The sequence below is a fragment of the Lycium barbarum genome, chromosome 3 (genome assembly GCF_019175385.1).
Source record: "Lycium barbarum isolate Lr01 chromosome 3, ASM1917538v2, whole genome shotgun sequence".
Classification (NCBI taxonomy): Eukaryota; Viridiplantae; Streptophyta; class Magnoliopsida; order Solanales; family Solanaceae; genus Lycium; species Lycium barbarum.
In genome coordinates this window covers 2,915,058-2,932,425 of record NC_083339.1, presented here as the reverse complement: position 1 = coordinate 2,932,425, position 17,368 = coordinate 2,915,058, and the positions used below count along the sequence as shown (strand labels likewise).

The window sequence follows — 17,368 nt, the reverse complement described above, 5'->3', positions numbered from 1 at the left end:
GGCGACTTTGATGTTATGCATTAACTTCCTAAGTTTCAATGCATTAGTATATTGAATAGTATATAAATGTAATCTTAAGTATGGAGGTAAGGTGCCATGTCCCCCTCCAATGTAACTATTTTTTGTTCAATCGACATGGTAGGGGTCTGCCAAACCCCCCATCACTATGATGGTGATGGTTTCTGGAAAAAAAAAAATGCGGCCTATAGTGAATTATGAGGGGGTCATTGGATTTTATTAAAGTATTACCTAATTCAAATAAAGGAAATTTAAAGCAAAAACATTGAGGTAAAAGATAAATAAGAATTTCGTTTTTAGATTTAAATAATTCTCTGAAAATAAGGGGAGAGAGTATATTATTTGAACACTTACTTTCCTCTCCAAACAAGTTAAATTCCCAGATTTCCTCCTCGAATCTCTTTCGCAAAATTGTAATTCTTATAAAAAATGACGGAATTTTGTTGTTCGGTTAACCTCTCGTATCATTCCTATAAATAATTATAAAAAATTGAAGGGGAAAAACTATAATTGAGTGACCTCATATATGCACAACATAAAAAATTTAAAAAGTTGTAGAATCATACCCAAAAATAAAAGCCAGAGTACTGTTAAAAATCAAAGCGTAAAGTAATAATTAGGATAAATAATTTGGATTCATACAAGAATATGAATTATCTTTCAGACAGTGAAGTTTGACACATATCCCCTCGCCCCCCCGGAACCTGCGTCCGTATTCAAATCATATTTGTAGACATTTAAAATATGCTAGTTAGGAAGACGTTTTAAGAAATGTTAGGCCTCCACTTATCTCAAATTATACAACAACAAGAACAACAATAACATACCCGGTATAATTTTATAGGTGGTCTGCAGAGGGTAGTGTGCACACAGATCTTGTGAGGATTTCGTTAGACCATCAACTCAAGGAGAGATGAAAAGGAAGCAGTAATAACATACAGTAATAGCAGCAAGATAATAAGATAAACGATGCGTAAGAAACGATCAGGTAGTACTAGAGATCTAAGAATAAACAAACGTAAAAATAATACTAATACTCCTAGCATGGAAAAGAAAAACACTCGACAACCTACTAACTCTCTATCCTGGTTCTCGACCTCCACACTCTCCTATCAAGGGTCATGTCCTCGGTAAGCTGAAGTGTCATGTCTTGCCTAATCACCTCTCCTCAATACTTCTTAGGCCTACCTCTCCCTTTCCTCAAGCCCACACGATCAACCTCTCACACCTCCTCACTCGGACATCCGCGCATCTCCTCCGCACTTATCTCAAATTATATAGAAATAATTTGACATTACAATGAATTCAATATTGAGAATCTTAAAAGTTGAATTCACTAAATTTAAATCCTAAATTCGCCCCAGGACACAAACACAATATTTCTATATAGAAAACTAGCTAGTAATAACATACAAATATATAGACTGCACACCCAATTTAAGTAAGTAGCAATAGTAAATTTACGACACTTGTAGACACGTGATTTTTGACCCTCCCCGGATTGTTTCACCGTCTTAGTATCTAATTTTCTTTTTTAGTCTAATCTTCAAATTTTAACTTTTATTTCATTTTTAGTAGGTTTCTTTGTGAAAATGAAAAAGGGACAAAAGTATTCATTATTTTTAGAGTACAAGTTTTGTGTTTTAACAAAAGAAAAATTACAAAAAATAGGTTTCTTTTGTTCTAGTATTTTTAGTTAATACTTTCGAGTTTGTCCTTCGTATAATTATTTAGGTTCTCATTTTTATTTTAGAAGTAGTTGATTAGCAAATTTAGCACAGTATTTTATTTTATCGCTCAATGAAAAAAAAATTAAAGTGGGAACCAATGAAATTCCACTACCTAGCAAAGATTCTCCTTTATCCCAATAGTGCACAGTCAGGAGAAAAAGGAAACCTGCACAATTGAGATTTCTTGGACTTTAATTCACCACAATACAAGACCTCTACAATATAGGATACTATAAAAGGAAAGCTACACCCAATAAACCCTAGACAATATACCTAGCAGCCGCACTAGACAAAAACACCTACACTATGTTAATCAGCCGCAAGAACAACACATTCACGTAAGAAATGGATACACTCTAACCTGCACACACCAGCACCCTTTTGGCTTCTGCTTTTTGGACATTTCCCTTTTGCTTTGTTTATTCTTCTTCTTTGCTAGACACAATACACAATACACAACACACATCCACGTCTAAGCCAAATCCCTCCACCACCAAACACCATGTGAGCTCCATCTTCTTCTCCGTGAAACCATCACTGAAACAAACCCTTTACCCAACCAAAAAAATCATAAAACTAGCTGAAAACGCAGCAGAAACTCTCAAAAACCAGTTCACAAAACACTACGAAAACAGTCATTTTGGTTAGGTTTCCGGTCTGAAGCTTTAAAAGGTTCGAGATTGCTGTTCCGTTGTATAAGATCTAGAATTGTGAATTTTCCTGCAATAAAGGTCCAATCTTTGTTCATTCCAATTGTTATTCAATCAAATGTATGCCTGTTTATTTTTTTATTAAGCATTTTGTTTTGGTCGGTTTTTACCATTACTGTTACTTGTTAAATTGTTAGTTGAAATGTTGAGGTTTGGCTAATGATTTAATGGTCACTGTTTCAATTAAGTTAGGTTTAATATAGTATTTTAATCATTGTTATTTACTGTTTGTCTTTATGTTTCTTGTTTCAATATTTGGGTGTTTAGTTTAATTTAATTGGATACTTTTCTCATTTATTGGTTGACAAGGAACATTATTGACCGTAACTGGGAATGGAATTTGGTTCTACGTTTGGCCAACGATTGGCCTTGTGAATTAAATGGGTCGCGGGGTTTTAATTTTAGTCCATGACTTATTTATAATTAATTGTGAGGTGAGCGAGACGAGATGCGAATTGTTTCAAATCTCATTGTTAAAGGAAAAGAAAAGAGCAGAAAAACTAATTGTAACGGAGCGAGATGGGTTGCAATTTATTCAAAACCCGTTGTCGAAAGAGTGAAAATTAATAATAACCATATAATAATAAGTCTGAGATTTTAGAGACAAATAATTGCCTTTAACGCTAGATGGCCTTTAGGCACGTTTCAAGGCGTTTGTTTCGATTAAGAATGCGGTTACGCATCTTATTTTCGAGATGCTTAAACAACCCAAGGATGCGGTTACGCACCTTGGCCGATGTCGTTTTAATAATTAATTTTGTTTCGATTGAGAATGCGGTTACGCATCTTATTTTCGAGACGCTTAAACAACTCATGGATGCGGTTACGCACCTTGGCCAATGTCGTTTTAATAATTAATCTTGTTTTGATTGAGAATGCGGTTACGCATCTTGTTTTCAAGACACCTAAAAGATCCGGAATGCGGTTACGCATCCGGGTTAAGAGCAAATGAAGGCTCAGATACATAACATATCCAAAGATTAGTTTAAGCTAAGTATAAGTCGATAAAGCGACCATGCTAGAACCACGGGACTCGGGGAATGTCTAGCACCTTCTCCCCGGTCAACAAAATTCCTTAGCCGGTCTTCTGTTTTCGCGGACCATAATAAAAGAGTCATTTCCTTTCGATTAGGGATTAATAAGGTGACTTGGAACACCAAAACTCAAATCCAAGTGGCGACTCTGTAAATAAATAATCCCTATTCAAAATCGTCACTTCAAGTGGAAAAAACCAAAAAAGAGATGTGACAGCACTCATGACTTAAAAAACCACTACTAGAAAAACAGGGATTACCACGGGCAAATCTGTAGCTAAACAGAAAAATCTATCGCTAATCCTATTTAGTGACGAATTAACGATGGACAATTAGAAAATTATGTTAGTTATGAGCAATTTAGCGACAGATTAGCAATTAAGTCCGTCGCTATTTTCAGTTTTTGTTTTGGGTAGTGATATTCTGAGTCCGTCATTGTTGACCTGAAGACTCGGTTTGATTACTGGGGTTGCATTCTCTTCCTCAGCTAGGTAAAAAGTTTGTGGTACATATTCTCTATATAATAATACTCCCATTGGCTAAATTTCACAAAATGTACATCACTTTTAACTATTTGAGAAACTCTGAGTTGTAGTGTTATCAGATTTTCATTGATTCTGAATTCCCCTCTTAATTATGTCTTTCTTTTTCTCAAACAATCTTTTCTAGAATTGACAAGTAGTCAGCTGTTGGAGGAAAGCTCAATTCAAGAAGATGCACTAATAAAGTTTACTCCCTCTGTCCTAATTTATGTGATACAATCAGATTTTAAAAAAAATGACATTAATTGCCATGTTGCAACTTAAAAATAGGAGGCTTCATTGTTGATTTAACCACCTTTTCAATGTTTTGCTGCTTATGCTGTCCTTTAATTAAGAATCTTAATTAGAAAAAAATGAGAACTTTAAAATTGCCTTTTTTTATTTGGTTCTATATTTTAAATCAAATAAGCAATGAATTCCACTTGTCAAGTATAGTAAGGAAACCTCAACTTACGAAATCTTCACTAAAGCCACTAACAACAAACCAATAAAACCAGTAGTACATTGCAACTCGCTAATTTCAAACTCCATTAAGTGCTTTCGAATAGTAGCAAAAGTTGTTTTTCATAAACTAAAAGGATAGATTTTCTTCAGAAGGATAGATTTTCTTCAGAAGCACTTTTAGAATATTGACGAAGCACATACTGCTACTCTAATATTGATAAAAATATTTTTGAAATTAATTAGTCAAACACAAACAACTCCTGTCCAAAAATACTTTGCCAAAATATACTTATTTTACAAGAACAATAAGCACTGACCAAAAGTCTTAGAATAGGATCATTTGCACAATATGGCGCTTTTGTAAGACATTTTTCAAATTTTATCCCTATTAGCTCACTGGCCAAATTCTCCTTTAAAAACAGTGAATTTTTTTGTATAAATTAAACTACGTGTTCATTTATTAAGACTTTGATTTTTCCATCTTATAAATTCTATAAAGTATAATTAATTTTTGCTTTTGGGAAGATGCTACAATTTATGCTACTCCCTCCGGATCAAAAAGAGTGTTCACTTAGTCATTTACACACTCCTTGAGAAAATATTAACTCCGAAAAAAATAGATAATTTGACTAAACTGCCCCTAATTAAATAGGTATTGAGATTTGATCACATAACACTTAATAGGGGCAAATATGAAAATATAAGATTCATTATTTCTTGATTTGATAAGTAGACAATCTTTTTAACCCAACAACAAAAAAAGACTAAGTGGACATTCTTTTTATTCAGAGGGAGTATAATTTACGATGAAACTGCGTCTGTCGTTGTTCAAGAGCACTTTTTTTGGGTACAAGAACACATTTTCTTTTTGGTCAAACACTAATATGTAATATTTCAATAAACGCTCACAGCAAATCAAAATCTTCCCAAGAATTTCAAGACATGTTTGGGTAAATCCATATCTACTACCATCTCAAAGACTTTTAACCAAACCAATATGATACCACATCATGAGAAATATTATAAATACACTTAACTAATTTCAAACTCTTTTTGGTATCACTTCCAGAGGTTGTTTTTTCCTTGCTGTAAGTCCCATACTCTCTTCCATGTTAATGGTGTTTGGAGAAACATTATGAGGAAGTTCCCAATCAAATTCATGAAGCAACGAGCCAAACACGAAATGCATCATGCGATGACCTAAAGGAAGGCCAACGCACATCCTTCTGCCCGCGCCAAATGGAATTAACTCATAATTCTGCCCCTTAACGTCTACTTTTGATTCAAGAAATCTCTCGGGCTTGAACTCAAAAGGGTCGTCCCAACATTCAGGATCTCTTCCAATTGCCCAAACATTCACAAGTACTTGAGTCCCTTTTGGTACGTCGTGTCCCATGAATTTTGTGTCTTGAATTGCTTTCCTTGGAATCAAGAAAGGGACTGGAGGATGTAAGCGTAGTGATTCTTTTAGCACGGCTTGCATGTAGAGTAAACTATCTATGTCACACTCTTCAAACTTTTTATTAGGACCAATTACTTGTGAAATTTCTGATTTGACTTTAGCCATAGCTTGTGGATGGCGCAAGAGTTCAGTCAATGCCCACTCTATGCTGGTGCTAGTTGTCTCGGTTCCAGCTAGAAACATTTCCTAAATTTTCATATGTAGAGCAAATTTAAGATAAGCTTAAATATATCAAAAACAAAACTATACTATTAGGTCACCTAATAAATATGTATAGACCATATTGTTCGAATTCTCCAAAAATAGTGTCCGATTCTCCAAAAATGCACTATGTTTGGAGGATCTGACACGTAGCCGGTGACATTTTCTAAAATTCCAAGCAACATAGTGTATAGGTAACCCTCTAATCTATATAAAAATGAGATTTATAGTCTTAAAAATAAGACATATTACCTGCTAAAATAAATAAACGTAACATGATAGTGTAAAGATCTTTACATTATCGGTGTATATAAATCAAACTCTTTCCGGGAATAAGTCCTAGCATTTAGGACCCTAGGCAATTTGCTCAACTACATAATATAGAGGGTTTCCGCTATGGTTCGGGAGTAATTAGTAATCTTGGGATTAGTTACCAACATTTTTTTGGTACTATTTTTATATCATATTTATAACTTGTTTAGTTAAGTTTATGAGAAGTCAGAGGTATTTATGTTTTCAAAGTGTTTATTTTAGGTAGTTCAGATGTTTGGCCAAATTCCTAGGATAAAAAGAAGTATTTTTGAGTAGTAACAGAAGTTAAAAGAAAAGTATTTTTTCCCTATAAATACTTTTGGAATCATGGCGAAACACATATTGTTGCTCTAATATTGGCAAAAGTCTTTTTCAAATTAATTAATCAAACACAAATTGTTATCCTCCCAAAATATTTTTTTGAAAAATACTTTTGATAAAAAGAGTTTTTCAAAATAAACACATTTCGGAAATTTAGTTGAATAGGCTACTAGTGCGGGACAAAAAATACACGGATTAGCTATTCCAGCATAAAACGATCGAACGACGAAAATGCTTTCTCCAAACTTCTTTTTAAGCAAAGATTTAGAAATAAAAGTTAATCGAAGTTTATGTATGGTAAAACTTACCATTATAGTCATTGTGATCTGATCTTCTGATAATTTAGCTGGTTCATCTTTTCCACTACCTTCAAAATCGAGCAACACATCCAACAAATCTTTCATTGATCTCTTTTCTTCACGCTTCTCCCTTTCTTCAATACGTTCTTTAATAAATCCACAAGTAATTTCCTTAGCCTTTCCCAGGTCACGTTCCATTTTCTTCCTTAAACCTTGTAGATCAAACATTTTAAGACATGGAAATATGTCCGAAATATTCGGAACCCCGGCCCACTCCATGATCCCTTTCATCGCGTTAAAAAACTCTGACCCCTGTTCAGATTCTGGATCCGTCACTAAGTCCTTAGACAGAATCAAGTTACCTAACATATTAAATGATGCGAGGAACACATAACGTGTTACCTCAATCGCCTCTACTCCTCCTCCTCCACCCGAACTTGCCTTTTTTTCGATCCATCCGAGTATTTTATCCATGGATTTTCGCCTAACGGTTGTTGTCTCGTTGATCCTTTTGTGTACAAACATTTCCATAGTGCAAATCCGCCTCAAAAATCGCCAATAATTTCCATATGGGGCTAAAGAGATTGACCCTTGATAGATATTATGTACCAAATTGACATCAACTATGTTCCTGTCTGAAAATGAAACATCATGGTTCTTGAATAACTCACATGCTGATTTTGCTGTTTGAACAACTATTGTGTTCATTGAGGAACCAATTTTTAGCCACAAAACAGGACCATACTTGTCTTTTAAACTAGCAATTTTCTCGTATGGCTCTGATCCAGCAAGATCAAACATGTTGCCAAAAATTGGCAATCCATTTGGTCCTGGAGGTAACTCGTACTTAGAAGAAGATAATATCTTTTGGGAAATTAAGAGGGTCGAAGCTAATAAGAAAATTATAGTAGAACAAAGCATGTAAAAGTTCAATTCCCACTCCATTTTTTCCAAGATTTTTGAGAAGAAGAAGAAGCAGATATCTAATTGATGATTGATTCTTGCATTTAACAAGGTATGTAATGGTTCCCTTAAATAAGCATGTGTGAAATGAGCTACTATTTCTTTCCTCAAATAATAAGCGTCATCTTAGTAAAAAAAATTATTTCATAATAAGTGTCATCTTAGAATATTAAAACAGCGTGCTACCTAGGCTAACAGAACTCACAGATTAAACTATGTCAAACGGTCAAAAATGACTCTGAGTAGTCAATCTCGTTACGCCACGTCACCAACCTAGGCGAATGGAACGCACACGTATGGTTCAAAATTAATTTAGCAGATATTTCAAAATAAGTGTACAGTCAAATTATTCAAACTATCCAGCCATTGCTAAGCATACAGTCAAATTATTACCTCTTTTTCTTCTGCAGGCCCTCCTCCTCCTCTTGTTTGACTTTTTCTGCTTATTTCCCTAAAATTTACGACATTTCTTTTGACATTTTGGTGTGTCTTCTTTTTCATCTCCAAAAAGGACCCCCATCTGGAACTCTTTTGTTATTATCTCATATTCTTTGTTTGTATTTATTTTTACGACTAAGCATGACGTTTAGTGAAAAACTTACGTTTAGAGTGCCAGGCGGGAATTATTTATTTACTTGCTCGCTTATTATTTATCGTAGCTAATATTATTTATAGCTATCACGTTGAGCTAGAGTTTTATTTTAATTGTTCCGCATACTTTATTAAATCATTAGGGTGCTTATCTCTATATATAAAATTTTAGAATGTGCTCTTATAATCAATTAATTAGGTGTACATGCTTAACATAACGATAGAGTTGCACTGAAAGAGCTTTCTTACGGTTTTTTCGATTTGCTAGGGTCTGATTTGCTCCCTCTTTTCGGCATGTCCCAAAGTAATTAGTATAGATGGTCTATACTGATTCGATATACTCTCAAGACGCCCTCGGTACAATATTGACGATCTCACAAAGATGCAATTTCAGTGAATTGTCATTTACTGATCAACTAATTAAATTAATTAGCTCACTTTAAGTTTAACGTAACTGAACTTAGAATAATTTTATATGTATTCATAATACCCTTTTGTATGCTCAAATTAATTAATTTTCATATAATTTTGTGTTACATATATTTTAATCTTCTTTTCTTTCAGTGTAAAACAAATACATTCATGCTATATTCCTTTAAAGCTATAATTTCAGACCCTCTAGTCATATATTATATTTACATGTAAATAATTCTTTTCATACTACATTTACTCTTTAGTCAAAATTTGTTAGCTATTTATTCATTAAAAATTTTGTTCTATCCTCTGAAGCTTGTTTATATATTATATTTAAATAATAAATTCATTCTTTTTTATTCTTTAAATTTTAATTTTCAATATATATTCATTAAACATTTCTTCATCCAAAATCTTTTTACATATTTATTTATTAATCTTATAATACAATTTTTATTCATATGCAAATACTTATACCTTTTACTACATAAACATTCATGGTAGTTATTCTTTTAGTCTAATTCTATTAGTATTTTTGTTATTAATAATCAAGCCTTTTTGACACATCCCTCATATAGTTAAAATTGGTCCAGTCAGGAACCACATTTTGTGGATTCTAAAGGATGTTTAATACCTTCCCTTCGGAATAATTTGAACCCTTACTTAGAATCTCACTTGTTTTTTGCAGACCATTTTTAAGTCATATATATTAACTAGTGAAGTTACCCGCGCTTCGCGCAGGCATAAAAAACTTCATCATTTAATTTTTTAAATGATATTTTTTATTTTTTTAAGAAAGAAAAAAAATTAAAAAGAATCATGTAACCTTGATCGATGTTTTACTAATTTAAATTATTCTATCTTTTTTTTTTCTTTCACTTATTATAAATTAGACTTCAATATACATTCCTTTCACGTTTAGGAGAAATTAAAAAAAAAAAGTAAAAATGAACCTACTTTAATTTGTTACTTGAGCCAAATTTTACTTAGATTTCTCTCACATCTATCTTAAAGACAAAATTTATGGCGAAGAGCACAATATATACCATATTGACAAAAATGCCTAGCTTTATATTTCAAATAATAGGAAGCCGATCTTTTCTCTTTGTCGATCAAAACTATTCAATTGGACAATCAATTTATTTTCAAGGGATAAAAAAGTTTCTACTTTATTTAAAAAAAATGATTGATACTCAATATGAATGCTAGATAGCCTTAGGTATGTAGAGAGTTGAATTGGAAAAAAAATGAAATTTAATAAATGCATATTAAAATATTAAAGCACCATTACAAATAAATTACCCTAACAACAATTGACATGTAAATCATTCTTAAAACCATAAAATGCTTACACTTGTGATAATTAAAGTTATTTCATGAGATAAAATTCAGAATGTTTTGCCTACTACCTTGGTTTTTAGAAGTTGCAGTAAATATGAATAAGTTAATGTTTTAAAATCAAGTTTGCACCACATTCTAAGGCATTAGTATGTAAACATTGTTTCATTTCTCTCAATTATTACAAATCAGCCATAGCAAAAAAGACGAAAAAGTGTGAAATTGAGAATATAAGAGATGGAGATTAAAGACGTTAAGGTTCTTATCCTCGATCTTCTGTTCCCTTCATAGCTATTGTTATTTTCCTGCAACTCCTTTCTTCATAACACTGACTATTTGGTTGCTCCATCATACTCATTTCTTCACCGTATCATAATATATATGGTTTGCAAGATTACTATTATTTTCTCTCGAATAAAAACTACAAACAAAATATTAAAAATATGTGTATAAATCAATCATAGCAAAAAAGACGAAAAAGTGAGAAATTGAGAATACAAGATAATGGAGATTAAGGACGTTAAGGTTCTTATCATGAATCCTTGGTTGCTTCTGGTCCCTTCATAGTTATTGTTATCTTCCTACAGCTCCTTTCTTCATATCACTGACTATTGGTTGCTCCATCATACTCATTTCTTCACCATATCATATTATATATAATTTGCAAGATTACTATTATTTTCGCTCCAATAAAAACTACAAACAAAATATTAAAAATATGTGTTACAAATCAACCATAGAAGAAAGACGGAAAAGTGAGAAATTAAGAATATAAGAGAATACAGATTAAGGACGTTAAGGTTCTTATCCTGGATCCTTGACTGCTTCTAGTCCCTTCATAGCTATTGTTATCTTCCTACAACTCCTTTCTTTATATTACTGACTATTGTCAGCTCCATCAGACCCATTTCTTCACCGTATCATAATATATATATATATAGTTTGCAAGATCACTATTAATTTTCTTCATTTAGTTAAAAAGAGAGAGAGAGAGAGAGAGAGAGAGAGAGAGAGAGAGAGAGGGGGGGGGGGGGGGGGGCTTTGTAAATGAAAGGTTTTAGAAACTAAAATATATTATTGCATTTACAAATTTTGCTGTTATTTTGGCTTTTGTAAGGGAAGTTGAAAGAATGAAGGGAAAATGGATCATGTCAGCTAAGTTATACCACCTTATATATGGAAGTTTCATTTCTGAAGTTTAATTGCATATTAACTATACCGGTAATTATTAGCATTAACAAAGAATTAGTGGGGAATACCAACGTCAGTGTTTTAATTAAAATATGTTTGTTGGTTTTCTTTTGGGAAGGCTAACGGACTGCAGTAGTAATAAAAGGCATAATAAAAATTGAATCTCTTATTAAGCTTGTTATTATATGGAATGGGAAAGGTTGGGGAGTAATAGTTCAGATTTTTTGTTACAATAAAATGAATTAAAATAGGTGAGAAAGGCAAAAAAAGGAGAAAAAAGATAAATACCAATGGAGGTCATAGAGAGGTGCCACATAGGATTATCTATGCCTAGCTTTATATTATATACTAGTGAATTTACCTGCTCTTCGCGCGGTCACGGAACTACTTGAAATTTAGAAAATAATATTTTTCGAATACTTGATTAGGAAAATTAACTAAAGTATGCTTTTGAAAAACTAAAAACATCTTTCATTCATTTCTCAAAGAAATAAAAATACAAGCTCGGAACTTTGCAAAACTTGATATATAAAAATCTAAGGCTAAAGGATGGATGAAAAATATTTAAGAAATAAGTAAATTGTAGGGGAAGCGAAAAATTGAACATACAAAGAATTTAACCATTGAATTTGAAATAAATCATTAACAGAAATTTAAGATTCAATGCCCTAAAAATTAAAGAAGAAAGTCACTTGGGGAACTCTAGATTTATATTATGAACCTATAATTTCATGAAGCATTATTTAACTTCGACATATAACTCACTTCTTTTCACCACTAAGAGCATTCCGATCATTTTACGAAGAATGTACATCGGACATATCTTTAAGCTTCTTCTCTATATGTTCTCTTTTGATTGCCTTGTATTGTTTAAGAGTATGGTTGTCCAATTTCGTGCCATTATGTCTTATCTCTTAGGTTATAAAGCATTGCAAAAGTCGTTCGATTCAAGACAAAATTTGCATAAGAACCTTTATACGAGACAGCAAGAGAGTTATTTCATCGAGATGAATTAGATAAGATGTTAATATGCAACTGCTATATTCACACTTCAACAGTCTTGATCCCCTTATATATAAATCCACAAAGAGTATGTAAAAATATTATGGGAACTGCGAAAAGTATTTACGTCAACCATCTAGAATAAAGATTCATACAACCTTGTATTTGTGCCTCGCAACGTTACTACCGTGATTTGATCCTTTATACTGTTGGAGACGCAATGGTTGAAAAGATTGATAAATTCTGGCATACAACAGCACATGAGTGAAAAGTGCAATTTAGGGACAAACTTTGTCTTCTTAAGTAGCGAGGGACGCTAATTCACCGATTATTTTTTACAAAATATGTATGCATAAATAATATTTTCATTGAGGCTATTAATTATGGATAAATTCAAAAAATTGGAAACTCATCAAATTTGTGTTTTTTGATAGAGTATATTTCACATAATCCCATAAACCTTCAAGGTTTGGGAAACAATATACCCCTTACACGTTTTGAGTGAGACCGTTAACCTTCTTGAACAACATTTTTGGTGAGCTTTAAAAATCTAATACAAGAAAAAAAGGGTTTAACTAATATGATTTAAATTATATTTTTTGATATGATATCATTATAGTAATTTATGGACAGTATTTTGTTAAAAGGATCAAGATAATAAAAATGTCAAGAAATGTTGAAAGAAAACAAAGTTATCCTATCACCTTACTGCATTCATGGGTACACATTACACAAGTATAAGTTAAACACAGAATAATTAACTTTCTTTTGTATATGCTTCTGAAGTAACCAGAAGTACAAGGTTGTACAGTAGCTTTCTTTGTAAGAGAACACTACGAAAAATTAAACTTGTAGTTTAACCAGTATATAAGAGTGGATGAGGAGACATACCAACAAAGTGTTCATGGCCGCAAGCAAATGGGCTTAAGAGTCCTAAAGACAGGAACATTTAGATGAAATTAACCGCCAATATTGGATCCCTGCAGAGATACAAAACAATCTCATCACACAAACCTACAAAGGAAAAACAGATGGAATATTATTTACAAACCTATAGATGGTGATTGGTGACCCTTCATTATCCGTTACAACTATTCATTTCCTTCCTTAATTAAAGCAATAAATAATTAAACTTTTATAAGAAAGGAGAAAAGAACCTAAAAATAGGAAGGAAAACATAACCTATTATCAAATGAAATGTAATGTTAATTTATAAGAAATTTTTGGATCTCACATTTCGGACTGTAGAAAAGATTACATTTATATCCAAAAACTCAAACCTCTCAATTTTCATCATTAAAACATGCTTATGCGTAGAGTTGTAATTGATGAGGGGATAGGAAAGGGTGGATTAATAATAAATGGTGATAGTTTTACTTTAATTAGCATTATAGTTATAATTTAATTAGCATTAAGTTCATGTTACGTGGGGTGATACATGGGTTTGTCTGACTTGATGACTAATACGTGGCCTTTAGTTCATCATTTATTCTGTGTGGCTTTTCTAAGCAATTTAGTTAGTAGATTAGGAATAAGAAAATCCAAAAAATGGAGATAAAAGATAAATGTCAATGGAGGTCATATAGAGGTGCCACATCACCTTGTCTATTCCTAGCTTTATATTATATATAGATTGATAATTTATAGGTATCCTAGTATACCTTAAATTAATAAGTGGCAACTCTGTACATAATCAATCCTTTAAGAGCCGCATAAGTTATATTTTGTTTAGCCTTGGTAAAAATTGGGTGCAACAGTACATTTAACTGATGTTGAATGCCCTTGACTTCTTCGTATGCTTACTTATTTATAATCTAAATTTTTTTAGTGAAAATCCTGAGTTTGTCACTGACTGAGGGTGGAAAAAATATTTATAGTCACCTATTAAGTGATTACAGATAATTGTTTTGATAAACATTAGGCTTAATGCATATGCAGCCCCCTAAACTTGTCCCTTTTTTTCCATTTTGGCAACTCAACTAAGTGTTGCTCCTATTGAACCCCTGGACTTGGCATCAAGTGTGTCTATCAAACACACTCCAACTTGCATAGTAACATATATGGTGAGTTTCATTTTCTTTAGCCTTGCGCGTGAATGTCAATCGCTTCCTACCTGAAAAATGCAATCAATTAAAACACCACACCCATTAATTATACACATCAGATAGGAAGAAGTGTGCTACTGTGTTATACAAGTGAAGAAGCATCACTTGAACCAATCAAATAACAAAACTCGAAAACAAGAAATCAAAATTGGAAACTAAAACTGAAAACTGAAAAATAAGAAACCAAAACTGAAAAATAAGAAGCCCTATTATGTTGTTGCATAATCCCAAAAAAGCATCAAAATCAATCTCGAAAGGCTGGTCTTCAATTCCTAGTTGGTTGAATCGCTTGGTTCTTGAAAAAAGGTCGTTATACACATATTTTAATGATGTGTATAATTAAAATGCGTGAGGAGTTTTAATTGGTTGAATTTTTCACGTAAGATGCGATTGACATTCACGCTAAAGAAAATGAAACTTACCATATATGTTGTGTAAGTTGGATTGTGTTTGATAGACACACTTGAGGCCAAATTCAGGGGTTCAATGGGAACAACACTTAATTGAGGCGTCAAAATGAAAAAAAGAAAAAGATAAATTTAGGAGGCTGCATATACATTAAGCCTAAATATTACTACTTGATAATCAAGTATGTATGGTAAATAATAGTAACATGTTAGAACAAAATGATATTGAAAAAATAGATTTTCCATTATTCATATATATAACTTAAATTTTTTTTATATATATATATATATATATATAAGGTTTTGCTAATCTATCACACAAAGGTGATAGGCTAGTATTGTATCCATCTTTTAATTTTTTTAAATGCCCCTAACAACATATTACTAATGCATAAATGAGAGGGATATATGTGTCTTTCTACCAAAAATTAAAGTCAATTCATGTTTCCCCCTTTCTCTTACATTTGGTTCTCTGCGAAGCTTGAGGCATCTGATTTGTTTTATAGGTTCGATTTCTATCCACCGCTTCTTCTTAATTTTGATGGTCTGCATAAATTAAATCTGCTATCATTTAAATTTATTGTTAGTGATTTGGATTCTTAAGATTAATTGTCAATATTGAAACCCAACATTTAATTTCTCAATTTTCCTCCACATCATTCTCATTCTCCTCTCCTCGTCCTTTTTTCTCGTTCATGTAAAATCAAACAGAATTCACATCAAACCGTCCGAACCGAATCAACTAATTGAATTCAGCATTATTCTAGTCAAATTGTGATTTGTAATTGATTATAACCGAAGACACATTTTGATTAGATTCAAGACTAAGAGCATATTTGGATGGGCTTAAAAAAAGCAGCTTAAAATATACACTGTCTAGATAAAATATATTGTACAGTACTAGACAACTTAAAAGATATTTCCAGGTAAGCCTCCATAAAAATTAATTTGTAATATTAAAAGTAAGGCAAAATACTTGCTATAATATGTTTATGTAAATATAAATTGTGATTAAAAAAAAAAAAACAATTTGCACGGCCAATATATGACTTACATTCATCCTAGATTATTTTCTTAGGTCACAGAGTACTATAAGAGCCCCTTTGGATTGGCTTATTTTAAGTGTTTTTAAGCTAAAATAACTTTTAAGTACTTTTTTAGTATTTAGTAAAATAGAAAAGTGCATCTATTCTTAAGTCAAAATGATTAAAAAAATTAAAAATTATAAGCTAGAATTCTTAACTTATGGATTCCATAAACCCATTCAAACGGGCTCTAAATCTTATCCACTTTTACTTTTTCAATTTGAGAAAGCACAGTCCTGTTCTTCAATACATGGTTAGAAATTTATTTTCCAAATATAAAATACAGTCCCATGTGATATGGACAAGGGTGGAAGAATATATAGTTGGTATATCTAAGGATTATTAAAACACAATAAAACCAGTACAACATTGCAACTCGCTAATTTCAAACTCCATAAATGCTTTTGAATAGTAGCAAAAGCTATTTTTCATAAACTAAAAAGATAAATTTTTTTAGAAGCACTTTTAGAATATTGATCAAGCACATATTACTACTCTAATGTTGATAAAAGTATTTTTAAAATTGATTAGTCAAACAGGAACAATTACTGTCCAAAAGTACTTTGCGAAAAAACACTTATTACAAGAACAATAAGCACTGAGCAACAGTCATAGAATTGGATCATTTGCACAATATGGCGCTTTTGCAAGACATTTTTCAAATTTTATCTCTATTAGCTCACTGGCTAAATTTCTCCTTTAAAAACAGTAAGAGGAATTATTTTGTATAAATTAAACTGCATGCTCATTTATTAAGACTTTGTTTTTTCCATCTTATAAATTCTATAAAGTATAATTAATTTTTTGCTTTTGGGAAGATGCTACAATTTATGCCACTCCATCCGGATTAAAAAGAGTGTCCATTTAGTCATTTGCACACCTCCTTAAAAAAATACTAACTCCTAGAAAAAAAAATAGGTAATTTGACTAAATTGCCTCTAATTAAATAGGTATTGAAATTTGATCACATAACACTTAATAAGAACAAATATGGAAATATAGGTTGATTATTTCTTAATTTGATAAGTGAACACTCCTTTTGACCCAAGAAAAAAAAAAGACTAAGTGAAGACTCTTTTTAATTCGAAGAGAGTATAATTTATGGTGAAACTGCGTCTGTTGTTGTTAAGGAACACTTTTTTTTGGCGTACAAGAGCACATTTTCTTTTTGGTCAAACACTAATACGGAGTACGTAACA

At 31.9% G+C, this 17,368-nt stretch overlaps 1 protein-coding gene across 1 annotated transcript; it reads right to left on the bottom strand.

Moving 5' to 3' along the window:
• Positions 1 to 5,238: 5,238 nt before the first annotated feature.
• Positions 5,239 to 8,092, bottom strand: LOC132629924 (cytochrome P450 76A1-like). Its single transcript, XM_060345347.1, has 2 exons — positions 7,083 to 8,092; positions 5,239 to 6,126 (listed from the first exon to the last, which is right to left on the bottom strand). The coding sequence occupies exons 1-2, from the start codon at positions 8,016 to 8,018 to the stop codon at positions 5,521 to 5,523; spliced, it is 1,542 nt and encodes a 513-aa protein (XP_060201330.1). The 5' UTR covers positions 8,019 to 8,092; the 3' UTR covers positions 5,239 to 5,520.
• Between the last annotated feature and the right edge of the window lie 9,276 nt (positions 8,093 to 17,368).

Coding starts and splice junctions, on each gene's coding strand:
- LOC132629924 (XM_060345347.1), bottom strand. CDS start 8,018: ATGGAGTGGGAATTGAACTTTTACATGCTTTGTTCTACTATAATTTTC. Junction 6,127..7,082: donor AGATCACAATGACTATAATG/GTAAGTTTTACC, acceptor ATGAAAATTTAG/GAAATGTTTCTAGCTGGAAC.